Source organism: Pleurodeles waltl, chromosome 2_1, assembly GCF_031143425.1.
Source record: "Pleurodeles waltl isolate 20211129_DDA chromosome 2_1, aPleWal1.hap1.20221129, whole genome shotgun sequence".
NCBI lineage: Eukaryota > Metazoa > Chordata > Amphibia > Caudata > Salamandridae > Pleurodeles > Pleurodeles waltl.
This window is the reverse complement of record NC_090438.1, coordinates 34,375,171-34,402,005: the sequence shown is the minus strand read 5'-3', so window position 1 is coordinate 34,402,005 and position 26,835 is coordinate 34,375,171. Positions and strand designations below refer to the sequence as shown.

General features: G+C 46.3%; 1 protein-coding gene across 13 annotated transcripts in view; it reads right to left on the bottom strand.

The window, feature by feature from the left end:
• Positions 1–26,835, bottom strand: part of MED12 (mediator complex subunit 12) — a 786,294-nt gene that overhangs the window by 730,648 nt on the left and 28,811 nt on the right. For all 13 annotated transcript variants that reach the window (XM_069209253.1, XM_069209261.1, XM_069209285.1 and 10 more), the window contains exons 2-3: positions 8,478–8,582; positions 8,206–8,397 (exon numbers count right to left, since the gene is read on the bottom strand). In XM_069209253.1, coding sequence (XP_069065354.1) covers positions 8,206–8,397; positions 8,478–8,582 — 297 coding nt within the window. The remainder of the gene's footprint in view (positions 1–8,205; positions 8,398–8,477; positions 8,583–26,835) is intronic.

Below are 26,835 nucleotides of genomic sequence, written 5' to 3'. Positions count from 1 at the left end.
CTGGAGCAGACATTTATTACAGAGCGGAACACATTAGATATGGTTAACCTGAGAGGACATAATGAACGTTTATGTTTTAAATATTTGCCTACATTTTCATGATCCCGTTTCAGTGGGACATTAGTTACTAAGGTGGACAAAGTAAACTGACTTAGCTGTAGGCTCCAGAAGGGAAATGACAAAGTAGTAAACAAAGGTTCAAGGGGAAGAGAAAGGAGGTATAACACCACAGAGAGGATTAAGAACTTTAAACCGCAGTAGGCACAATGCTTCCTTCTGAGGTTGTTGTTCCAGAAAAGAGGATCCCATCTTCTTTTGTGAAATGATATTTACAGGAGTTTGTGTCTAGATAGGTTAGATTTGATTTACAAGAGAAGAAAATTGGGAAGAGCAGCCTTTATGAAGAGTCAATGACTAACAAACACATTAACATACGTCGATGTATGATTTAGATTGAAACAGCAATTATGATTTACAAAAAATAAAATTATGAATTTTTATTTTGAATGACTAATGAACGTATATGAATATCTTCACTTGTTTAGATAGTTAAATTGTACTCTTTGCTTGGGAGTTTGATTAACTCATTTTGTTGTGCTTAAGGATATATGGTATAGTGATGTGTTTTAGGGACATAGTATGTATGTGAAAACAGACCAGATTTATCCCAGTTACTGCACCCGAACACCTGATCAAGGACTTAGATTTTCACCCACATGCTCAATCTTTTTATCAACGACAGAAGGATAAGGGGTTAAGTCAAACTGAACGGAATTGAAATATACAGGCCTGTGAGTGCGCGTCAGGTCCACGGAGCTATGTTACATACATGTATGTAGTCTATCTCTACAGGTTGGCACAAGTACTGTAGAAATATTTATTTATGAAAAACATTAACATATTTAAGGTGCATGCTTAGGGATTTGAACTGATGGCTAAAATCCTGCAGACAGATGCAGGTTTACAGTTGAAGTTTAAAACCACTGAAGTGTCCTGTTTTATGGCAGAAGAGCATTACAAAGAGCACAGAAGTGAAGGTTACATATTTAGCCATACTACAGAAGATGCGTTATAACATCTTCACTTTGCAGTCTCAGATGCACCGACTGCAGAGTGTTAAAAGGATCTTTAAATATCATCCATAGCTTTAAGGTGTTACTGGCACACAGCACTCCAGACTTAGCAAGGAGCTCATGGGAATGTCCTGCAGCAACTATCACTAGCATCACAACCTGTTATGGATGACAGCCAACAGCAAACACAGAGTGGATTAGGCTACCTAGCCATACCTTTGCAACAGCTGCAGCCACATGCTAAGTCTTTTGCAGAGCATCCACATCATCCCATCATCTCAAAGCAAAACAGAGCGATAAACCGTTGTCTTCAACACACTGCGGAGGCAGAGCAATATGCACACCAGTACAAGCACAATCTCCGCTCCAAGGTACTGTCACATCCCCAATAATCCCATTCCAAAGACAGGGGGACCAACCACAAGGCCACCTGTAGCTCTCAGGGTCAGCGAAACCACAAACATGTAGTTCCAAAAGGTACAAGCTGGGTTTCTCCAATCCCTGCAAAGTTATCCTTCCTGTCACTGGCTGTAAACATGCATGCAACTGGCCAAACGACAAGAGAATAAGTGCTACCATTTCGTAACCCCAAGAGTTCAGAACAGTCCAGGATTGCCCTTTCAGTCTGGACAGCAATCCAGGGAGTTATTTTTGCCCCTGGCAATACCGAAGATCCCACAACCAGACTGATATTCCAAAAAAGTAGAGCTCAGCAATGAAGGGGGACTATGAAGACTAGCACATGACAAGGTTGACAAGGTGGATGCCTTCTTCAAAGCCATTACAGTAGTACCTTCAAGAGACCAGGCCACAATGAAGGCAATGCAGGAACTGACACAGGGAGCTTAATGTTGCAGCCTAGGTAAACTGTGTCTCTCACACTCAAATGCAAGCTCAACACTTAAACACCACTTCAGCAAGCCATAGGCAGGCCTGAAGGGAGGACTTGAGCATGTGGCTGACATTCTTAACTTCCAGTGGAGGTCATCTATGGCAGTTCCCATGGATGTCCAGCCACCAGGCACAGTTGATATCTATGTCTAAGGCAAACAAGGCGTAGGAGCCTTAATACACAATAAAAACATCTGTAGTAAAACAGAACCCAGTACACCCCGATTAGTCCTAAATGTGGCTTTATCCACAGGTGCTTCTCCTCCCAGGACTCCGCTTCTACGGACACAGCTTCAACCTTATCGAGAGAAAATCCAAGAACCCAAACTGGGAGTGAGCACACTAAAAAGTACAATGAAGTGACAAAAGTTCAAGTGTCTGTTTAAAAAACCTCCTGTATTTTTCTCAAATCTGAAACTAACCAAGCATTAACAGCCAACATATTCTGTTTCTTTAAGCAATGGAACTTCTCCCGAGCAGAAAAACAAGTATAATTTTAAAAGTGTGATCACCTTAAGTTTTTTTTATTTTTTTTACCTTAACAATACTATTGATGAACAGTCACAAGGAAATGACACTGATGTTGGTTACACCCCGAGATGTAAGGTAGCCCCAGCAGACTGGTGTGAACAACTTTCACAATGTTTTTGATAACAAGGTTGTGGATATACAAAATAGCCTTTCATCAGGTGATAATCAGGACATATTTGAATACACCTCTTCCCAGATTGACAAACACCTTACCTTGTGGCTGCTTTTTGGAGGATTCCAAAAGGGCTATTTTAAATCTTAAATCAGGTTCTCCGTTGGGCCCTTGCCCCCCCCCCTCAATTTTGGCTCTGGGGCTGCATAGTATTAATCCAATTCTTAATGGGACACTGAATAAATGTGAGTTCTGCTACAGTGCCTTCCTGCTGGAAGAGAGTTAAAAGTGTTCCCCTTTTAAAAAAGTCAAGTGCTAATCCTAATGTGCCAAGTAATTACAGGCCAATCCCTCTTCTTTCTGCACCTTCTAAGCTGGTTGACAACTCTCAGCTTTCGGACTATCTCGAGGCTAATGGACTTCTTCATCCTAGCCAATCAGGATTCAGACCAAGACAGTACGGAGACTGCCTTGGTAGAGGTCTCCAACTGGATAACAAGCACAGTGGACGCAGATGGGAAGGCAGTCCTGATACTGTTGGACCTGTCTGCAGCGTTCAATACTGTCCCACATAACAGAGCTGGTGACAACAGAGCCCGCAGACTCTTCACAGCACTACAACACACTTTAGACCATTCATATGCAATGTGCAGATCCCAGTACAAGACCACAGCAAAAACAGATGCAGACTGCCTTCCTAGACAATGCCCTTTTCCCCTCCTAACAAATTCCAGAAAAAAATAAGGTTTTTGTCAAGCTTTGTCAGCGGAACTAGCAGTTTATGACCCAGTAAATGCCCCAATCAACACAAGTAAACTCTCTCCTCATCCCCAAAAGGCAAACATCACATTGTGATCATATATATATATATATATATATATATATATTTTTTTTTTTATTATTATTATTATTTTTTTTTTAAATGCTATTCCCTAACTACGTCTCTGTAACCTTTGTTTTTTTTCAGTGAATATATTCACTGAAAAAAAACATAGAAATTCATGGAAAAAAACAAAAGGTTAAAAGGGACGTTATAGGTAGGCTCACATTGTAAACGTACAAAACCTTAGAAATTTGCCAGTCTTAGCTTGAGTTATCTCAACTAACTGAACTTAAGCCCAAAGGTAACCATAACTCTCACTCCCGCCATGCAGTTTTTATGTCAAATATTTTACCTCAATTATTACATTGATATTTTCAATGATGTTATCAAAGTTGTCATGAGTGCCATAATTTGTGGGTAATAAGGAGTGAATGGCGAGGGCACAAGTTATAGTTACCTTAGGGCACGAGTTACAGTTAGTTGCAATAATTAACTATAACTGGTGAATTTCTAAGGTTTTGGACGTTTAAAATGTCAGCCTAACTATAACGTCCCTGTAAACTGTTTTTTTTTCCAGTGAATTTCTATGGGTTTTTTAATTCTATTTCCCAACTATAACGTCCCTGTGTGTAAGTAGGTGTGTAACTGAGTGGGTATGTGAGGGTCTGACTGGGACTGTGAGTGAGTGCATGAGGGTCTAAGTGAGTGTGTGACTGAGTGGGTCAGTGAGTGTGTGACTGAGTGCGTCAGTGAGTGGGTGCATGAGTGTCTGAGTGGGTGTGTGAGTGGAAGAAATTGATTGAGAGAGAGAACAAGAGATGTCTGATATACTTCGAATGAGATATTTTTGTACAATTTACAATAAATTATTTATTTATTGTTTTAAAAAAATATAATTTATTTTTATAAAAATAAAAAAAAAAGTCCAGCTGGACTCGAACCCTGACTCCTCAGTGTGAAGGTCTAGTGACCTTCACACTGAGCTAAACGTTTTTATTTATTAGCCCTTTATAGGCTATCTGGGACCGCAGAGGAAGCCTCAATGCTTCCCTCACGCTGCCATGCCTCAGCTGCGCCCCACGCAAAGCAAAATCATTTCACCCCAGCGAGGTGGTGGTCCCTGCGCATACTCATTCAACCCACTGGGGAGGTGGTGGTCCCCGGAGCAGCGGGAGGTGGATGGGAGCCCCCCGCATTTTTCTCCTCAGAAGTCCCCGGGACTTGGACCACCCAGAGGCAAAATATATAAAAAGGGCAGGAGACTGTGTTTATTTTGTTGGTTTTTTTTTACTCTCAGAAAAATCCGTGGATCTACCCACAGATCTATCCAATTTGTATTTTTCTTATTTCCCTCAGGGACTACAGCACCAGGGCTAAGGGGTCATGGTGACTAAACCCTGGCCCTTTTTCTTTTTTGGCTTTTTTTTCTGGGACTCGGCTGAAGCATAGTCCCAATATGGCTACCAACACTTCCTAGATGAAGTCTTGGCAGCCAATCAGATATCAGCACCGGGACAGCTGGACCCGCGGTGGATCGGCATCCCTATAGATGTTTTTTTTTGGGCCTTAGCGTACTCCGAAACTACTGAATTGATTCCCACCGTACCACAAAAAGTGTGATCCGTGGAACAGAATCTAGCTTTGCACCAAATCTTGTGTAATTCCATTCAGTGGTTCGGGATGTAGGCGTGTCTAAAAGGTCCTATGGAAAAATGAATAGGGAAAACGTGTCTTGGGACCTCCCCTATTTCATGGCCCCTGCTTGACGTATCACCCTGAAACTTTGAGGGCAGAAGCTGGACTTAGCAAAGTATACGTTTTGAAACCTTCGTATCAATTCATAAAGCGGTGCCAAAGTTATAGGAAAAACAAAAAATGCCCTTCCTGTGGAAACTAACTATAACTACCTAGAGCGAGAGACACTAGGTGATTATATATTTTTATGTAGGACTAGGCCCCCTACTGCTTTACTTCTAACCTACTCATCGTGTTTGCTGAACCACTTCCTGCATTTCCATGTTTTATAACTAGCCCACTGATAAGTGCACACAAGTGTCTTGTCACTCAATATGCCTTAACATGCCTAAAAGATAATCTAGTATCCAGCCTCCATTCCACATTTTAATCCTTTGCTGGCCTCTACGTACACGCCATCACACTCCTAAATACCTTGGCAGCGTTTTTCAATGCTCTTACTCCTCCTCTTCTGTTTCCAGTACTCGCTGCTTCCAGCTTTCTAACATTCAGGCCATATGCTCAAATTTAACTGTACACCCCTAAAAGCTTCTCTATTTTCTCATCCTGAATAATATTTTTTCAGCATCTTAATCTTCCAGCAATGTCTCATCCTTATTTATTCCATGTTCGCTGCTTCTACTGATGCCCTCCTTAGTCTCTTCTCTCTTTGTCCTTTAGCCACTATATTTCTCTTTTTCATCTCCATTTGCAAAGTCTCAGGTTTAAAGGCATTCATATTCTGTCTTCCCTTAGCTTCACACCTTTTTGCAGGTCTATGTCTGGTTTCAGCTTCTTTGCTCTGCCACCCAAACCATTCTTATTCAGCTTATCCCCTTTGACACCAGTGTACTTTTTCATTTTAAGACATTTGTTCATCTTGGTCCTAAACTCTACCATCAACGTTTCTGCTGCAAGTTCTTCCACACCTTTTTGCTACCTTCCCCGACCCAGTAGAAACTCACCCATGCTTGATACTTTTCCTTGTAAATATTCAACCATCTGATATACTTCTACATTGAATTATTTTAACTCATATTTTTGTAATTAATTGAATTTTGTACTACTATTTGGCCCACAGCGTATGCTGCACAGACACAAGCGCACTACAAATTATAAGGGCAAATAAAAATCTCCCTTCCTCCAATAATCATAAAAACACAATAACAGGCCTACCGGCCATGGAACATATCATAATGGAACGTCACAGAATTATTTTTATGACCTGTGCTTTGTAACCATAACCAAAATTCAGATATAAATTAACTAGCCACATATGATGCAAAGATAACATGAGATCCTCCCAAAGAAAAATCGAACACCAAAATAAGAGCTAATAAATTTTTAAAAAGCAATAACAAAAATCTAAATCACAAGGGAATTCAATAATTCTGCAAACACCAACAACTTAATCAGTCAAAACATCAATACAATCAAGTTATGCCAGTAAACCACCCCCCCCCCCCTAAAAAAAAGTACAAACATTTCCTTCACAATACCTTCTTCACAACTCGGTTAAGAGAAAGTGACAAGCAACGCCAGGCAGCTTCCTACAATGACCCTCTTTTCTCCTTCTACCTTCAAGAGTGTCAAGTTCCTGCAGTGCTGGTCTGCAGCTCCAGCTAGCTTCTCTGTTTGTATTACACCTTAATTCTTCACAAACATCCCTAAGGCTCAGCATGACTGGTTGCCCAAGAATAACAAATGGTCACCCCCGAAGCACTTGTCCTTGGAGGTCCCATTGTCTTTCACTAAACAGAATTCAGCAAAGGTTCCTACGAAGGGGAGCCTGCTCACCATCATGAAAACAGGTTGCTGCCAGTTACAATGCGGCACTACTGTCTAGCGACTGCATGTTACTAAGGTAAGATACACAGGATACAGAGACGCCCTGGGATTGCATATTTTTTTATTGTTATACCATAGGTTTGACAAAGTCTGGCCACGAGGTTTGGAAAAGAAAGTGACCAGCCTACTTAAGAGGTACAACTTAGGAGCTGGTAGAGGTCAGTGGCCTTATTATATGCCATTAAATTAGGGACGGATGGACGGATAGGGGGGTGTGTAGACTGTTTGGGCTCCAAGTCATGAAACTTCATAAAGCAATAAACAATTTGGAGCCAGCACATGTGCCTGCAAAAGGGCATTTCACTGAGGCTTCACCTTTAATGTATGACCAATCACTCAGTCCGGGATATGAGGAATGTTAAGGCAGAACTTGAGAGCATTTGCAATACACCACGGGAAACCCCATTAAAGCAGCTGTTGTGTGATTACCTTTTCTTCAGGTTGCTGCTGTAGGTGGGGTCCTTTCCAGCACCAACAGGTGATACATTTAGTACAACCTAAGTAATGTAGGTTTGTTATTTCTAGGAGAAACAACAAAAGGCAAGCCTAAAGGACCAGGTAAGCAGAGCCAGCAATCATGCCCACAGAATACTGTAAGCCAGTGTTCCCCAACCTCTTGACTTCTGTGGACCCCCACTTTATCATTACTGAAACCCAGGGATCCTCCACTGGGACATTACTGAAAGCTGGGGACCTAATTTATTAATATTATTTAATTTTCTAAGCAGTTGCGGCCCGAGAAGGCTTCACGAACCCCCAGGGGTCCCTGGACCATGGGTTGGGAACCACTGCTATAAGCAGAAGAAAACGAGGAGATGGAGCCAACCAGATACACCATGATAGCAAAAGAGGGAAGCAGCAAAGCAAGCCAGAAGGATCACGGAAGGGCAGACTGAATACTTTAAACCTACATTTGAACTACAATGAGCAAAGATAAAGCATTTTTCCGCAGAAACCAAATCTCGCATTAAACAGGAAGATATAACCTGAAGAAAGCATGCCTTCAAGATCAACCAATCACTAGGCGCTCCACCCACAACATGACAAAGACCAGAGCAACTGTTGCAATCCCTTGAATCAGCTCATCGACCCCAATACATATAGATAAGAAGAGGCAAGAGAAAGAGAGAGAGAGAGAAAAAGAGAGAGAGAAAAAAAGAGAGACACACACACACACACACGGGTGAACATACCTTTTTAGCCAAGTGTGTGAGTGGTTTGGTCCCAGAGAGATCAGTGAACCAGTTATTGATGGCACTTTGGGAGCGTGCTGTCACCAGCCAGAAGTTGTCCTTCTGATTCACTTGTGGTTTCCTTCGTCCAGTGTCAGGAAGAGTGTTGCAACGCATCTTCTCTGTGATGATTGTACTGAAATTTGAACTAATCTGAAAGAGAAGACCACATTTCTTAACTGGTCTTTTTAGGGTACGCTTCACATAAAGAAGCAATAGCTGAACATGCTCACCTTTGCAGGGTTAAAGTTGACATTTTTGGCACTTCCATGTTCATCACCAGTAATTGCAGGCTGATTGGCAAAACCCTGCTTTACATTAACGGCAGTCAACTCATCCTGAAAGAAAACAGGAAACCCGTTAGACCAAGCACTCAGGCCCCATCATGGAAGCAACTTATCAAGGTCAGTATAAGCACTAAGAATGTCACCAAGTCCGTCTAGACCACATAGGGCCCACATAACTCAGCCTGGACTCCAGGGTGAACCTAACAGTGTACATTTCACAGCAGCATGCTATCATCAATATGTTCATGAAGGTAAAAATGAGGGGCATAAATGAATAAGTTACTTACCTTCAGTAACACATCATCTGGTAGAGGCTATCTAACTGAAGATTCCTTACCTTTGAATTTTCCAAGGCGTCAGACTGGATTTGAAAGTTTTTGCTCGAGCAATTCCCCTGCGCGTGCCGCCCGGTGGCTCCATTCGGCTCCACGTGGTGTCGTTGGTGTGAAAAGTGACGTTGCTGTCACCTATATGGGCTCCACCCAGTTGTGTGCGGGCATCAGTTACATTAATCATGACTTTCAGCGCTACGAATGCTGAGCCATGACAAGAACTGGCGAACCTGTGTGTCCAAAACTAGGGCCCGGAGAAAGAATCGCCTTGACCCAAGCAAGTGAGTCCGCAGAGTGGGGAGGCATGGGTGGGTGTAAGGATCCTGCAGGTAGGTAGAGGCTCTACCAGATAATGCGTTTCCGAAGGTAAGTAACTTGTTTCTCTGATAGAGACTTCTAGCTGCAGATTCCTTACCTTTGAATAGATACCCAAGCTATATCCTCCTGACAGTGGGCTGCAGACAAATTCTTTCAAACTAGAAAGTCCTGCAGGACTGAACGGGCGAAATACCAGTCCCTAAGGACCGAACTGTCCAGGCAGTAGTGTTTGGCAAACATGTGCAGGGATGCCCACGTTGCAGTCTGATGGATATCCAATACTGAAACTCTATGAGCTAACTCTGTGGTCGCAGCCTTTCCCCTGGTGAAATGGGCACATAAGCCCTCATGAGCCTGCTTCTTAGCCAGGGCATAGCATATCTTTATACAGAGAATGACCCAGCACCAAATGGTTAGTTTCTGTACTGCCCGACCTTTCTTTGCTCCAACAGATCCCACTAAGAGTTGGTCATCCTCCCCGAACTCTTTTGTGCAGTCAAGGTAGAACCAACACCACTCTTTTTGAGTCCAGTCGTTTGGAGTCGCTCTTCGTCCTCCAAGGGATATGGGGGAGCAAAGAAAGTGAGCAGGGAGACAGTCTGACCCAAATTAAATTGGGTCTTCACCTTCGAAAGGAAAGAGACATGGGTGAGAAGCACTACTTTATCAGGAAATACTGTGAGATATGGAGGACTGGATAAAAAGGCCTGTATCTCACTCACGCTCCGGGGCAGATGGTATTGTAACTAAGAAGGCTGTCATGATGATAAGCAGCCAGAGGGGACAATTGTGCAGTGGCTCGACAGGAGCATACATGAGGTATGTGAGAACTAAATTAAGATTCCACTGATGCATGATAAAGGGCGTGTTGAGACATATGCCCCTTTAGAAACCTATTTACAATAGGGGACTTAAATAAAGAGGGTTGGTCAAACAGCCGCAAAAGAGCAGATAGAGCAGACAGATAGCCCTTAAGAGTGCATATAGCAGAGCCCTGCTGGGCAAGAGATAGAATGAAAAGATCATCATCAGGAGAGAGAAGAAGAAAGAGGATCTAAAGACTTCACTGTACAATATTCTACAAATCTTTGCCAACAGCAGGCATATACCGTTTTTGTGGAGAAACCCCTATCTGCTAAAACATTACAGACTTCATTAGGAAGGTCGAAGGCAGTCAACTGTTGCCACTCAGTCTCCATACATGAAGGCGTAGAGTTGATAGGTTCAGGTGGAGAACCGCCCCCCCCCCCCCCCACCCCCCACCGGTTGCTGCAACAGAAGCTCCCCCCAAAGGGGCAGCCTGATCATAGGATGGATGCTCAACTTCAGAAGCTCGGGATACCAGACTCTCTGTGCCCAGTCCAGAGCCATAAGGATTACTTGGGCCCGGTCATTCTTGATCTTCTTGAGAACTCTGCACAGGAGTGGTATGAGCGGAAAGGCATACAGGAGGCCTGAGCACCGCTCGCAATGACAAGCATCACTGAGCGATTGCGCCTTGGAAACTCCAACACGCAATACTGCTGACATTGCGCGTTCTTTCCGGAGGCAAATAGATCTAACCAAGGCATTTGTCTGCCTTAGCATTCAGGGAGCCTGCCAGGTGTTGAACCACCAGGGTTATGCCCTGCTGTTCCAGCCATGTCCAGAGGTGCAGGGCCTCTTGACAAAGGGTCCACGACCCCCACCCCGTCCTGCTCATTGCAGTACCACATGGCGGTGGTGTTGTCTGTGAACACGTGTACTAACTTACCCTTGACAGAGGGAAGAAATGCCTTCAATGCTAGTCGGATCACCCAGAGCTTCAACATGTTGAACTGGAGTCTGGATTCTGCCAGGGACCAGAGTCCTCTGACCTCCACCTCTCCTAGATGTCCGCCCATCCCAGAAGTGATGCATCTGTCACTGTAAAGCCTACTTGGGGAAGGGAAAGGAGTCTGCCTCTGACCCAATAGCGGTTCAAAATCCACAACTGCAGGTCTTTTGCAGTTCCCTATGAGATCTGGACCATGTCGGAGAGAGTTTTCTGATGCTGCACCCATTAGAACATCAGGTCCCACTGCAGAGCCCCCATATGCCATGTGGCATAATTTTCCAGCAGGAGGCCATGAGGCCCAGCAGCCTCAGAGTCAGTCTCACAGAAACTCACGATGGACTTGGTGCTTGGGAGGAAAAGCACGAAACTGCACCGTGTCCAGTACAGCTCCTATGAAAGAGAGCATCTGAGAGGGAGTCAGGTGTGACTTCGGCACATTTATAGTGAACCCCAGCACATGCAGAAGGTTTGCCATAGTCTGAAGGTGGGAAACAATTGCCTAGGGTGAACCCACCTTGTAAGGTCAGTCGTCGAGGTAAGAGATGACTGAAACCCCTGACCTGCACAGATGAGCTGCGACCACAGCCATCACCTTGGTGAACACCCGAAGGGCAATGGTATGGCCAAATGGCAGCTCGGTGAACTGAAAGTGTTTGTGGCCTACTTTGAACCGCAGGTAATGCCTGTGGGCCGGCAGGATGGGAATATGAAAATATACATCTGTAAGTCCAGTGCTACCAAACAGTCTTCTAGGTCTAGGGCAGACAAGACCTGAACCAACGTGAGCATCTTGAACTTGTCTTTCTTGAGGAAGAGACTTATGATCTGTAGGTCTAGAATAAGGCGAAGACCCTTGTTCATTTGGGTATCAGAAAGTAGCAGGAATAAAAACCACTGCCTACTTCTGATATCAGGACCCTTTCTATGGCTCCCTTGGCCAAGAGAGCAGTAACTTCCTCTCGGAGCAGAGACAAATGGTTCCCCGCCATCCGCACGTGGGGGTGGTGCAGAGGGTGGGGGAAGGACTGGAAAGGCATAGCATAACCCTTCCGAATTATCTGCAGTACCCAAGCGTCCAATGCAATGGACTGCCAGTGGAGGACATGAACATGATGGTGAACTCTCCCTCCAACTGGGCAAGCATGGCCCTGCAGAACCAAACAAGGAGGGCTTTGAGGCTGCAGCTGCCGGGGGCTGGGTGACTGACGACTTCTGGCTTTCAGACCCTCAGGGAGTGAAGGTACAGTGCTCATGTCCTCGCAAAGCCTAGGGTGGTTAAGAAGGACAATGGCTGGCATAGGGCTGGTGCAGTGCCAAGCCCCTTCCATAGCCACAAAAGGCAGATAGTAGACGAGGGGTGACCGAAAGGCTCAAGGACTTGGCCGAAGCCAGAGAGTCCTTAAAGCGCTCCAGTACTGAGTCTGCCTTCTCACCAAACAAGCAAGTCCTATCGAAGGGCATGTCAATAAGGTGTGCCTGGACATCCCCCCCTCAAAAAACAGATGTTTTCAGCCAGGTGTGGCACTGTAAGGCTACCGTCGACACAACCGCTCTGCCCACTGAGTCAGTCGTATCCAAGCCGCACCGAATGATGAACTTTGCTGTGTCCCTTCCATATTTTACTGCTTGGGAGAGTATGGCCCGGAGTCAGCACTTGCGCAACCGTATACCAAACAGCCTGTGAGAAACGGTCCAATAAGCATGAGGTGTTCACGGACCTCAGTGCCAGGCTTGTGGAAGAAAACATCTTCTTCCCATGATGGTCCAGCCTCTTGGAATTGGATTCTCTGTCAGGGGGGAGCAGAAAAGAACTTGTCGTGGGAAGTTGAAGCTTGGACTACCAAGCTCTTGGGGTTGGGTGTTGGCTGAGGAAACTAGGGTCGCCCGGTGCAGGGAGACGGCAGCAGGCAATCGTCCTATTTACAGGAGCTCCTATGCTGGGCTTGGACCAAGTTCCCAGCAGGACGTCAGTAACTGCTTTGTTAAAGGGCAGGAGTGGTTCGGAAGTAGAAGCCCCAGGAAAAGCACTTCAGTCAAGATGTTCACCTTGAAAGCTACTGAGAGCAGGTCGAGGACCTCCACTGCCCTATGCACCTCCACTGCATAGGAAGCTCCCACATCTGTAGCCACAGCGGGGGGAAGAGAGCAAGCCAGTACCTGGAGAGGTGTCCAGTCCACTGGCCTCTCTTAGTTCCTCATACCAGTCCAAAGATCTTTCTAACTGGTGTTCTAAAGGGTCCAGAGACCCCTCCCAATCTTCTCCCATGCCTGTCTATGAAAATGAATGATCAGGCAATGATCTGGCACCTATGGTTGCCATCATCGGTGTTGTGCAAAGCCGTTCCAGCTCTGGATCGTCCGGATTCAGAATGGGGCTGGTGCCGCCAGGAGCATCAGCTTTGGGACCGGCGCCTGGTTAAGACTGGCGCCGGTCCGGATCCTGAGTTAGATCTGTGAGACCCCATCAGAGCAGGGGCCGAAGCCACCAGCGGGGAACCTGATGGGGCCTTTTCCGACCCTGTGGGGCCCAAAGCATCAGGGGGGTCGTCCCACTTGAATACTCTGCGCATAGCCTTGTAAAATGTTTTTGAGTTGGTGTCAATCTGTCTCCTGGAAACGTGGGGAGGCGTGGAGTGAACTTGGCAACAGCTCTGCAGAACCGAACCAGGAACGCCAATGTCCCCAGCTCGTCTCATCAGCCGACACAAAGTGAAGTCAAAGTCCTCCTTCTCGACTGGGACCAAAGCCTCCAAGGAGTCGTGTGTGCCTGTGTTGTCGACTGCCGGGCTGCAAGTAGCTTTAGGGGCCACTCCCTCAAATCCTTCGGCACCATGGCCCGGCAGTCCAAACACAACCTGGAGTCATAGTCACTCTAGATATCAGAGGCAGACAAGGTGAGGGTCCGTAACTGACATGGCGCAGTGACAGGTGTCACACGGTTTGAAACCTGCCTTACTAGATGACATCCTTGACACACAAAGAAGAACATTTTTTGACAATAAGTCAAAAAAGGCCTGTCAAAAATCTGCGCTAACTAGTACAGAAAGAAAAGAACTGATGCCCGGATGCCAGTGTGGCACCTATATAGCTGACCGCGACATCTCTTCGGGCGCCAACACCACCAAGCGGATCCTAAAGGAGCCACCCAACAGCGCACACAGGGGTACTGATCGAGCAAAAGTTTACAGATCCAGTCTAACGTAGAGAAAACTACTATATGAGCTACTCGAATACATATGAAGATACCATGATCTTCATAAAAACAACAATAAAGTTAAGGATAATATGACCTAAGTATAATAAGCCAATGATACACATATGATATCGGACTGCTATATACTTATTATTATTATTATACTTATTATTAGTTACAGATATGATTTTATATATACTTTTTATTTTTATTTGTCATTCAATAATAATACAATTATAAAAGAATTATTTTTAATTATATACATCATTTAATAAAGAAAACAAAAATATCTAAATCAGACATACCACTCACATACACTAAACACAATAGGTAAGAAAAAAGTCTTATAAACTAATGAAACATAATATAAATGAGGCTAATCCTAATATCATAGTGAAGCTAAAACAATTTTTAATAATGAAGATATATAGACATAAATTCTTCTAATACATTATTGATAGTCTAATACACAAAAGGAAAAGATAATGCTAACGTGGTTCTATCTGAGTGGTACCGTAGGGACCAAAAGGCCACTCAGATAGAACCATGTTAGCATTATCTTTTCCTTTTATGTATTAGACTATCAAGGTGGTGCGGAACCCACAAAATTAGTGCACACACAAATGTTGGTATTTTATAATGATTAGACTTCACTGTGCAGGATTCTACGGCAAATCGCACAAGAATTACCACAGTACCTACTAACTCAATTACAAATAAAATACAGAATACAAGATACACTCCAAAAATTGGTCTTCACATATCTTTAACCTATTCATCTAAAAATCTTTAACATCTCCTTTGTCACATATACACCCCTAGAGGGGTGCGGGGTACATTTTGCAACTGTAGGTGAAGTCTGTTCTGGCAATAAACCTTTTCTCTATGCAACACCTGGGACTGTACTCTAGAACAAAATCATGTGTTTTGTGTTTGATGAGGGCACATTATAATAGTGATAAGGATCATACTGCACTGGAGGATCAACAGGACTACACTAGGAAAAAAGCCTTGCAACATCTGCAGCACATCTCAAACTAGGAGTAAAACGCCTACGCCATGTAGGCTGGATTATGTCCTTTCAACAAGCTTGATCTTACCCACTAGGAGCAGAAACCCCCTTCCTGCTACATGTGCAGTAAGAATGGGGCACACGTTCTCACGCATTTCTATTCCCACACCCAACTGAATACAAAGACTCAGGTGTTGGGACTCATGATGAACATAACTATCCGCTCTATTGGCTAAGCTCACAACTAATGTCACTCAGATAAATGGGTGCCTTTTCAGGATTCCGATGAGAGAATTAACAAATCTTTAACATTTACAATTTAGTGTATGAATGAAATTGGATTGTCAGGCTCTAGGGTCCAGTGCCAGCCCTGAAGGATCTTGAAAAGACAATGTTTCATCTATGCCTCATTGAATCCTCGTTCTATGGCCTCCAAAAGGTCAGCCCATTCGTCCTCGTCATAGCCCACCTGTAGACAAACCTGCCAATTCGTCCAGAGATTAGCCCCATGACTTATTGGACATTCCTGAATTGACCCACCATGTTCATCGGTTACTTGTCATTTCCTTCACAGTCGCCAAAATCTGTATTTTGCAAATTTGGTGCTCTCCATAACTGCCATCACTTGAGGAATGGCTTGCGGAGACGTACAAGACTGCATCATATGAAAAGATAATTTAAAATTTAATGGACAAAGGAGATATTTTTCTTCTTGCATGTTCCCTCTTTTTGCAAGGTCCTTCCCACATAGTTTGCTTAGACTTTAGCCTCATTATCATCAAAGTACTCACTACCCCTCCTCCTTTGTCCCATGTTCTTCTCTGTCCCTTTTCCCTTTAACTTTCTTCATTCTATAGCTGTAGGAAGTTGGCTCTGTATATACTATCTCAAAGTGAGAGATAGTGTGCACAGTCCAAGGGTTCCCCTTAGAGGTTGATAGTGGCAAAAAGAGATCATTCTAATGCTCTGTTTTGTGGTAGTGTGGTCGAGTAGTAGGCTTATCAGAGGGTAGTGTTAAGCATTTGTTGTACACATACATGCAATAAATGAGGAACATACATTCAAAGACTTAACTCCAGGCCAATAGGTTTTTATATAGAAAAATATATTTTCTCAATTTATTTTAGAACCACATGATTCAAGATTTGAAGTAAATACATAAAATGCAAGGTACTCCACACAGGTAAGTAAGGAACTTTGAATTAAAGCAGTAGTACACTCAGTGTAGGTTAAAATGGCAATAAGCTATTTTAAAAGTAGACATTGCAAAAATCAACAGTTCCTGGGGGACGTAAGTATGGTTAAGTTTCTGAGGTAAGTAAATCACTTACAAGTTCAGTCTGCTAGGCAGCCCACCGTTGGAGATTCAAGGTAACCCCAAAGTCGCAGCACCGCCAACACAGGGCCGGTCAGGTGCAGAGGTCAAAGGAGGGCCCAAAACACCTAGGCGCCTATGGAGACCAGGGTGCTCCGGTTCTGGTCTGCTGGCAGATAAGTACCCGTGTCCTCGGGGAACAGACCAGGGGTGGGTTTGTAGAGCACTGGGGGGGAACACAAACAGGCACACAAAACACACCCTCAGCGGCACAGGGGCGGACCGGTGCAGTGTGCAAAGTTGGCGTCGGGTTTGCTATAGGAAGCAATGGAGGGACCCGGGGGTCACTTAGGCGATGCAAGCAGGGCACAGGGGGGCTTCTCGGGCCAGCCACCGAATGGGCTAGGAAGAGGGCCGTCTGCTGGTCACTCCTGCACTGGAGGTTGGTTCCTCTCGGTCCTGGGGCGAAAGGTGCAGTGCTTGGTCCAGGAGTTAGGTTCCTTGCTACCAGGCAGTCACGGTCAGGGGGAGCCTCTGGATCCTCTCTGCAGGCATCGCTGTGAGGGTGCAGGGGGGTCGTCTCAGGTTACTCACGCAGTCGCCTGGGAGTCCTCTCCGCAGTGTTTGTTCCCTGGAGCTCGAGCCGGGAGAGTTGGTGCAAAGTGAGAAGTCTCACGCTTCCGGCGGGAAGGGAGAGTTCTTTGAAAGTTGTTTCTTTGTAGGAAATTTTTTGCTGTTGGTGAACAGTGCCGCTGTTCTCTGGAGTTTCTTGGTCCTTCGGTTTCAGGGCAGTCCTCTGATTCCTAAGAGGTCGCTGGTCCCTGTTGGATGCGTCGCTGTGCAGGTTCTTTTAGTGTGGAGACAGGCTGATAGGGCTGGGGTCAAGCCAGTTGTCGTCTCCGTCATCTCTGCAGGGCTTTCAGGTCAGCAGTCCTTCTTTGTGTAGGTTGCAGGAATCTGATTTCCTGGGTCGCCCCTAAATACTACATTTAGGGGTGTGTTTAGGTCTGTGGGCAGTAGCCAATGGCTACTGTCCTGGAGGGTGGCTACACCCTCTTTGTGCCTCCTCCCTGAGTGGAGGGGGGCACATCATCCCTAATCCTGTTGGGGGAATCCTCCAAACTTAAGATGGAGGATGGGGTCACCTCAGCTCAGGACACCTTTGAGGCTGTCCTGACTGGTGGGTGACGCCTCCTTGTTTTTTTCATTATCCTCTCCTGCCTTGCCGCCAAAAGTGGGGGCAGTGGCCGGAGGGGCGGGCATCTCCACTAGCTGGGATGCCCTGGTGTGCTGTAACAAAAGGCATGAGCCTTTGAGGCTCACCGCCAGGTGTTACAATTCCTGCAGGGGGAGGTGAGAAGCACCTCCACCCAGTACAGGCTTTGTTCCTGGCAACAGCGTGACAAAGGCACTCCCCCCATGTGGCCAGAAACTCGTCTGGTTGTGGCAGGCTGGCAGAAACTGGTCAGCCTAGCACTAGGTGTCAGACTGGTATTCAGGGGGCATCTCTAAGATGCCCCCTGGGTGTATTTTACAATAAATCCTACACTGGCATCAGTGTGCATTTATTGTGCTGAGAAGTTTGATACCAAACTTCCCAGATTTCAGTGTAGCCATTATGGAACTGTGGAGTTCGTGCTTGACAAACTCACAGACCATATACTCTTTATGGCTACCCTGCACTTACAATGTCTAAGGTTTTGCTTAGACACTGTAGGGTCATAGTGCTCATGCACATATGCCCTCACCTGTGGTATAGTGCACCCTACGCCTTAGGGCTGTAAGGCCTGCTAGTAGGGTGACTTACCTATGCCACAGGCAGTGTGAGGTGGGCATGGCATGTGCCATGTCGACTTAGTCATTTGCTCCCCACCAGCACACACAAGCTGTGAGGCAGTGTGCATGTGCTGAGTGAGGGGTCCCCAGGGTGGCATAAGACATGCTGCAGCCCTTAGAGACCTTCCCTGATAACAGGGCCCTTGGTACCATGGGTACCATTTACAAGGGACTTATCTGTGTGCCAGGGCTGTGCCAATTGTGGGAACAAAGATACAGCTTAGGGAAAGAACACTGGTGCTGGGGCCTGGTTAGCAGGGTCCCAGCACACTTTCAATCATAACTGGCATCAACAAAAGGCAAAAAGTCAGGGGGTAACCATGCCAAGGAGGCATTCCCTTACACTAGCTTACTCTCTCATTCCTCTCGTCCCCTCTTAAATATTGTATATGAGTATTGTTTGCTACTGGTACATGGGGGCATATGCTGATCTTGCATGTCACTGTACTTGCTGTTATTTCTCAATTCATAATTTTATCAATAAAATAATTGGAGAAAAAAAGAGATTCCCAAAAATTGGGAATTTGCAAAATCTGTGGGTCATATCCAGGTATATGTCCTCAGTCTAGAGTATGTAACTTTTGCAGAGAAACAGAAAACAACTATTTCTTGCCCCTCCAAAATATATTTTTCAGAGTTGGAAATGGCTGGAATTGGACAAACCTCTCAGGGAATTTCTTAAAGGTGGAAGATAAGGAGTCTCGCCAAATCCAAACATCAGTGCACATGAAAATATTGGTATTTTATGAGGATTACAATCTATTTTGTGTATTAATTTACAAATCATGTAACAATTATCATAATTCCACAGCGATTACAGATATGAGTGAATAGGAGCTAGACCCCCAAACATTATTTTCACCACACCACTATCTTACTAGTCTTAAAATCTCTAGTCACTCTCCAGTATTACATTTTAAGTAACGATATTTCTTATCAAGTCATGGAAAACCATCTTAAGCTATAAAGCCTCAAATATGTTCCACATTTGTTGTACATGGAGCAGGTGGTTGCCAATGCACAAGAACCCTGGATTTGTAGAACAAGTCTATCACAAATATTAGGAAGCATGGAACCAACAACTTACTATTTACACATTTCAAAAGTACAGGACAGGACATGGTCAATCTGCATAAGCCTCTTGCAACTGTTGCACACATTCAGCATAGTATGGAATACGCCTCTTCAAGATGAAGCACTATGAGCCAAAATGTGACACTAAAAAACTCAGATTCCAAAAAATGAAGCAAGAAAATGTGTATCAACTTATGCCTAAATCAAAGAACGGACAAGTATTTAGCCTTCTTTAAGACAAGACAGACACAAACTCAGACCTTCAAGTGGCTGACCTATCGAGAGAGGCAGGTAGGTAGCAAGTCAGAATACTCATTCCATTCAACAACGGACTCAGGCGTGTGGTCTAGCTTTTTGCCATTCAGGCATTACTGAGAACTGATGCTGCACAGCCAAGTCACATCATTCCTCTAAATTTGATAGACGATACTGTGAGAAAGTAGCCTCTTTCTAGCCTTGTTACCCCCACTTTTGGCCTGTTTGTGAGTGTATGTCAGGGTGTTTTCACTGTCTCACTGGGATCCTGCTAGCCAGGGCCCAGTGCTCATAGTGAAAACCCTAGGTTTTCAGTATGTTTGTTATGTGTCACTGGGACCCTGCTAGTCAGGACCCCAGTGCTCATAAGTTTGTGGCCTATATGTATGTGTTCCCTGTGTGGTGCCTAACTGTCTCACTGAGGCTCTGCTAATCAGAACCTCAGTGGTTATGCTCTCTCATTTCTTTCAAATTGTCACTAACAGGCTAGTGACCAATTTTACCAATTTACATTGGCTTACTGGAACACCCTTATAATTCCCCAGTATATGGTACTGAGGTACCCAGGGTATTGGGGTTCCAGGAGATCCCTATGGGCTGCAGCATTTCTTTTGCCACCCATAGGGAGCTCTGACAATTCTTACACAGGCCTGCCACTGCAGCCTGAGTGAAATAACGTCCACGTTATTTCACAGCCATTTTACACTGCACTTAAGTAACTTATAAGTCACCTATATGTCTAACCTTTACCTGGTAAAGGTTAGGTGCAAAGTTACTTAGTGTGAGGGCACCCTGGCACTAGCCAAGGTGCCCCCACATTGTTCAGGGCCAATTCCCCGGACTTTGTGAGTGCGGGGACACCATTACACGCGTGCACTACATATAAGTCACTACCTATATGTAGCTTCACAATGGTAACTCCGAATATGGCCATGTAACATGTCTATGATCATGGAATTGCCCCCTCTATGCCATCCTGGCATAGTTGGCACAATCCCATGATCCCAGTGGTCTGTAGCCCAGACCCTGGTACTGCCAAACTGCCTTTCCTGGGGTTTCACTGTAGCTGCTGCTGCTGCCAACCCCTCAGACAGGTTTCTGCCCCCCTGGGGTCAAGCCAGGCTTGTCCCAGGATGGCAGAACAAAGGACTTCCTCTGAGAGAGGGTGTTACACCCTCTCCCTTTGGAAAATGGTGTGAAAGCAGGGGAGGAGTAGCCTCCCCCAGCCTCTGGAAATGCTTTCATGGGCACTTTTGGTGCCCATTTCTGCATAAGCCAGTCTACACCGGTTCAGGGACCCCTTAGCCCTGCTCTGGCGCGAAACTGGACAAAGGAAAGGGGAGTGACCACTCCCCTGACCTGCACCTCCCCTGGGAGGTGTCCAGAGCTCCTCCAGTGTGCTCCAGACCTCTGCCATCTTGGAAACAGAGGTGCTGCTGGCACACTGCAATGCTCTGAGTGGCCAGTGCCACCAGGTGACGTCAGAGACTCCTTCTGATAGGCTCCTTCAGGTGTTGCTAGCCTATCCTCTTTCCTAGGTAGCCAAACCCTCTTTTCTGGCTATTTAGGGTCTCTGTCTCTGGGGAAACTTTAGATAACGAATGCAAGAGCTCATCCGAGTTCCTCTGCATCTCTCTCTTCACCTTCTGCCAAGGAATCGACTGCTGACCGCGCTGGAAGCCTGCAAAACTGCAACAAAGTAGCTAAGACGACTACTGCAACTCTGTAACGCTGATCCTGCCGCCTTCTCGACTGTTTTCCTGGTGGTGCATGCTGTGGGGGTAGTCTGCCTCCTCTCTGCACTAGAAGCTCCGAAGAAATCTCCCGTGGGTCGACGGAATCTTCCCCCTGCAACCGCAGGCACCAAAAAGCTGCATTACCGGTCCCTTGGGTCTCCTCTCAGCACGACGAGCGAGGTCCCTCGAATCCAGCAACTCTGTCCAAGTGACTCCCACAGTCCAGTGACTCTTCAGTCCAAGTTTGGTGGAGGTAAGTCCTTGCCTCACCTCGCTAGACTGCATTGCTGGGAACCACGACTTTTGCAGCTACTCCGGCCCCTGTGCACTTCCGGCGGAAATCCTTTGTGCACAGCCAAGCCTGGGTCCACGGCACTCTAAGTTGGTCTCCGGCGACGTGGGACTCCTTTGTGCGACTTCGGGTGAGCACCGTTTCACGCATCCTCGTAGTGCCTGTTTCTGGCACTTCTCCGGGAGCTACCTGCTGCTAAGAGGGCTCCTTGTCTTGCTCGACGTCCCCTCTACCTCCTGGTCCAATTTGCAACATCCTGGTCCCTCCTGGGCCACAGCAGCATCCAAAAACGCTAACCGCACGATTTGCAGCTAGCAAGGCTTGTTGGCGTTCTTTCGGCGGGAAAACACTTCTGCACGACTCTCCACGGCGAGATGGATGCGTCCACCAAAGGGGAAGTCTCTAGCCTTTTTCGTTCCTGCAGAAACCTCAGCTTCTTCTGTCCAGTAGAAGCTTCTTTGCACCCACAGCTGGCATTTCCTGGGCATATGCCCATCTCCGACTTGCTTGTGACTTTTGGACTTGGTCCCCTTGTTCCACAGGTACCCTAGATTGGAAATCCATCGTTGTTGCATTGTTGGTTTGTGTCTTTCCTGCATTATTCCTCTAACACGACTTCTTTGTCCTTAGGGGAACTTTAGTGCAGTTTGCACTCACTTTTCAGGGTCTTGGGGAGGGTTATTTTTCTAACTCTCACTATTTTCTAATAGTCCCAGCGACCCTCTACAAGGTCACATAGGTTTGGGGTCCATTCGTGGTTCACATTCCACTTTTGGAGTATATGGTTTGTGTTGCCCCTATCCCTATGTGTCCCCATTGCATCCTATTGTAACTATACATTGTTTGCACTGTTTTCTAAGACTATACTGCATATTTTTGGTATTGTGTACATATATCTTGTGTATATTTCCTATCCTCTCACTGAGGGTACACTCTAAGATACTTTGGCATATTGTCATAAAAATAAAGTACCTTTATTTTTAGTATAACTGTGTATTGTGTTTTCTTATGATATTGTGTATATGACACTAAGTGGTACTGTAGTAGCTTCACACGTCTCCTAGTTCAGCCTAAGCTGCTCTGCTAAGCTACCATTATCTATCAGCCTAAGCTGCTAGACACCCTATACACTAATAAGGGATAACTGGGCCTGGTGCAAGGTGCAAGTACCCCTTGGTACTCACTACAAGCCAGTCCAGCCTCCTACAGATACTTCACGATCACTGGAGGACTTCAAATAAGTGGATTTCAATTACATATTTAGCCATTATTTAAGAATTTTCAATGTGAGCATCAGAGTCTCATTCTTTGGGTTTACACAGCATTGATGTATATGGAAAAGTTGGAGAGACTAGCAGGTGAAACTTAGAAGGGGCAGGGGCACTGAGCATGGTTAAAAATCAAATATTTGAGAGGTCAAGAATGAACACAACATAATTTCCTATGTAGATGACACCCAATTCATCCTCTTACTCACAGACGACCCCCTTCACCACCAGAACCAGCTTCCACAGATGTATGAGAAGCGTTGCTGATTGGATAAAGAACAACTGCCTGCAGCTAAACAGACAAGACGGAAGCACTGATCTTTGGCAAAAGCAACAACACATGGAACAACTCCTGGTGGCCATCAGACCTAGGACCAACATCCATTGCCTCTGATCACGCCAGAAATCTCGGAAACATCATTAACAAGCAAACTCACCATGAAATCACAGATAAATGCGGTCTCCTCCGCCTGCTTCCTCACTTTGCGCATGCTATGTAAGATCTTCATGTGGCTACCTCTGCACACGAGATTCACCATGACACAGGCCCTCATTGCCCGTTCATTGGGCTATGTCAACGACTTCAATGTAGGAATCGCCGCACACCTCCTACAGAGACTTCAGACCATACAGAACGCCGCAGCCAGACTCATCCTTGTCCTTCCCCCACAAACCCACATCACACCCCACCTCAGGAAACTCCACTGGCTCCCCATAAAGAAGAGATGCCAATTCAAGCTGCTGACACACACACAACGCTCTACACAACAAAGGACCCTCGTACATTAACCACTGCCTGAATTTCCACCAACCGTCGAGAGGACACTACGCACTGCCGCCCTTTCACTTGCCTTTACTCCTCGCATCTACCGAAGGAGAAGTGGAGGACACGCTTTCTCTCACGTCGCACAAAAAGCCTGGAACAGCCTCCCCACACACCACTGGACCATCACCTCATTTTCGGAATTCCAAATGGCCCTCAAGGCCTGGCAGTTCAAATAAGCACCATTTTTGGCATGGTTAGCGCCCCTGATTTGCATATGGCTGGGTCCAAACTGGGGTGGCATGGTGAGCAAAAGAACGATGGATTGAACCCAGATCTGTGACAGGGGGTGTTTGAAAAGTTTCAGCACATTGTCCATCATCCTCTTGTGTTCCTAAAGTTGCTTTAAGTGGGAAGGGTATGCCCAGACGTGGGTCCCGTGCTCACTGTGCCACTGGATTCAAGGTAGCCTGGCTGATGAAGGGTGATACCCTGAAACCGGTCCCAGGATCCTTGTTTCTGGACCAGGGAGGACCTGTCCTGGCAGTTTGGGCTGGACTGTTCCCATGGGGAACAGGGTCAAGACTGATTTGCATATGACTGGGTGCAAACTGGGATGGATTAAACCCAGATCTGTGACTGGGGGTGAGTGTTTCAAAGGTTTCAGCACTCCGTCCATCATCCTTTTGTGTTGTTAAAATAGCCCCCCACTTTTGCCTGGCAGCTGAGGTAATTTCAACTGATTGTGCACTGGGACCCTGCTAACAACGTCCCCAGTGCCGAGCTCTTTCCCAAAACCACACAGTTGTTTTGCACAATTAGCACACTTTTTAGTGCCCACTGTAAGCCCCTAATAAATGGTACACCTGGTACCTAGGGCCTGAGGTACTAAGGAAGGTTGCAGCACCAGTTGTGCCACCCCCAGGGACCCCTCACCAAACCCCAACAGTGCTGCCATTGCAGACTGCATGTGTCGGTGCAGGTCAAAATTGAAAACACGACCCCTCCTACTGCATGTGCCGGGTGTAAGTTAGCCCTAAGGCAGGGTGCATCCTGACACACGTGAGGGCGTATGTGCACAAGCACATATGCCCCTGCTATGTCTGTCTATTCTTAGACCTAGCAAGTGAACAGGGAAGTCATTTTAAATGCACGTGATGGACACTGGTCACTATGAGTTTCCCAGCTACATGAAGGCTTCTCTAAATATAGGGATGTGTAGGAAGTTGGCTCTGTATGTGCTATTTCAAAGTAAGGAATAGCATGCACAGAGTCCAAGGGTTCCCCTTAGAGGTAAAATAGTGGTAAAAATAGATAATACTACTGCTCTATTTTGTGGTAGTGTGGTCGAGCAGTAGGCTTATCCAAGGAGTAGTGTTAAGCATTTGTTGTACATACACATAGACAATAAATGAGGTACACACACTCAGAGACAAATCCAGCCAATAGGTTTTGTTATAGAAAAATATCTTTTCTTAGTTTATTTTAAGAACCACAGGTTCAAATTTAACATGTAATATCTTGTTTGAAAGGTATTGCAGGTAAGTACATTAGGAACTTTGAATCATTTCAATTGCATGTATACTTTTCAAGTTATTCACAAATAGCTGTTTTAAAAGTGGACACAGTGCAATTTTCACAGTTCCTGGGGGAGGTAAGTTTTTGTTAGTTTTACCAGGTAAGTAAGACACTTACAGGGTTCAGTTCTTGGTCCAAGGTAGCCCACCGTTGGGGGTTCAGAGCAACCCCAAAGTCACCACACCAGCAGCTCAGGGCCGGTCAGGTGCAGAGTTCAAAGTGGTGCCCAAAACGCATAGGCTAGAATGGAGAGAAGGGGGTGCCCCGGTTCCGGTCTGCTTGCAGGTAAGTACCCGCGTCTTCGGAGGGCAGACCAGGGGGGTTTTGTAGGGCACCGGGGGGGGACACAAGCCCACACAGAAATTTCACCCTCAGCAGCGCGGGGGCGGCCGGGTGCAGTGCAGAAACCAGCGTCGGGTTTGCAATGTTAGTCTATGAGAGATCAACGGATCTCTTCAGCGCTGCAGGCAGGCAGGCAAGGGGGGGGCTTCCTCGGGGAAACCTCCACTTGGGCAAGGGAGAGGGACTCCTGGGGGTCACTTCTCCAGTGAAAGTCCGGTCCTTCAGGTCCTGGGGGCTGCGGGTGCAGGGTCTTTTCCAGGCGTCGGGACTTAGGTTTCAGAGAGTCGCGGTCAGGGGAAGCCTCGGGATTCCCTCTGCAGGCGGCGCTGTGGGGGCTCAGGGGGGACAGGTTTTGGTACTCACAGTCGGAGAGTAGTCCGGGGGTCCTCCCTGAGGTGTTGGTTCTCCACCAGCCGAGTCGGGGTCGCCGGGTGCAGTGTTGCAAGTCTCACGCTTCTTACGGGGAGTTGCAGGGGTCTTTAAAGCTGCTCCTTGAAACAAAGTTGCAGTCTTTTTGGAGCAGGTCCGCTGTCCTCGGGAGTTTCTGGTCGTCGTCGAAGCAGGGCAGTCCTCAGAGGATTCAGAGGTCGCTGGTCCCTTTGGAAGGCGTCGCTGGAGCAGAGTTCTTTGGAAGGCAGGAGACAGGCCGGTGAGTTTCTGGAGCCAAGGCAGTTGTTGTCTTCTGGTCTTCCTCTGCAGGGGTTTTCAGCTGGGCAGTCCTTCTTCTTGTTGTCGCAGGAATCTAATTTTCTAGGGTTCAGGGTAGCCCTTAAATACTAAATTTAAGGGCGTGTTTAGGTCTGGGGGGTTAGTAGCCAATGGCTACTAGCCCTGAGGGTGGGTACACCCTCTTTGTGTCTCCTCCCAAGGGGAGGGGGTCACAATCCTAACCCTATTGGGGGAATCCTCCATCTGCAAGATGGAGGATTTCTAAAAGTTAGAGTCACCTCAGCTCAGGACACCTTAGGGGCTGTCCTGACTGGCCAGTGACTCCTCCTTGTTATTCTCATTATTTTCTCCGGCCTTGCCGCCAAAAGTGGGGGCCGGGCCGGAGGGGGCGGGCAACTCCACTAGCTGGAGTGTCCTGCGGTGCTGTGACAAAGGGGTGAGCCTTTGAGGCTCACCGCCAGGTGTTACAGCTCCTGCCTGGGGGAGGTGTTAGCATCTCCACCCA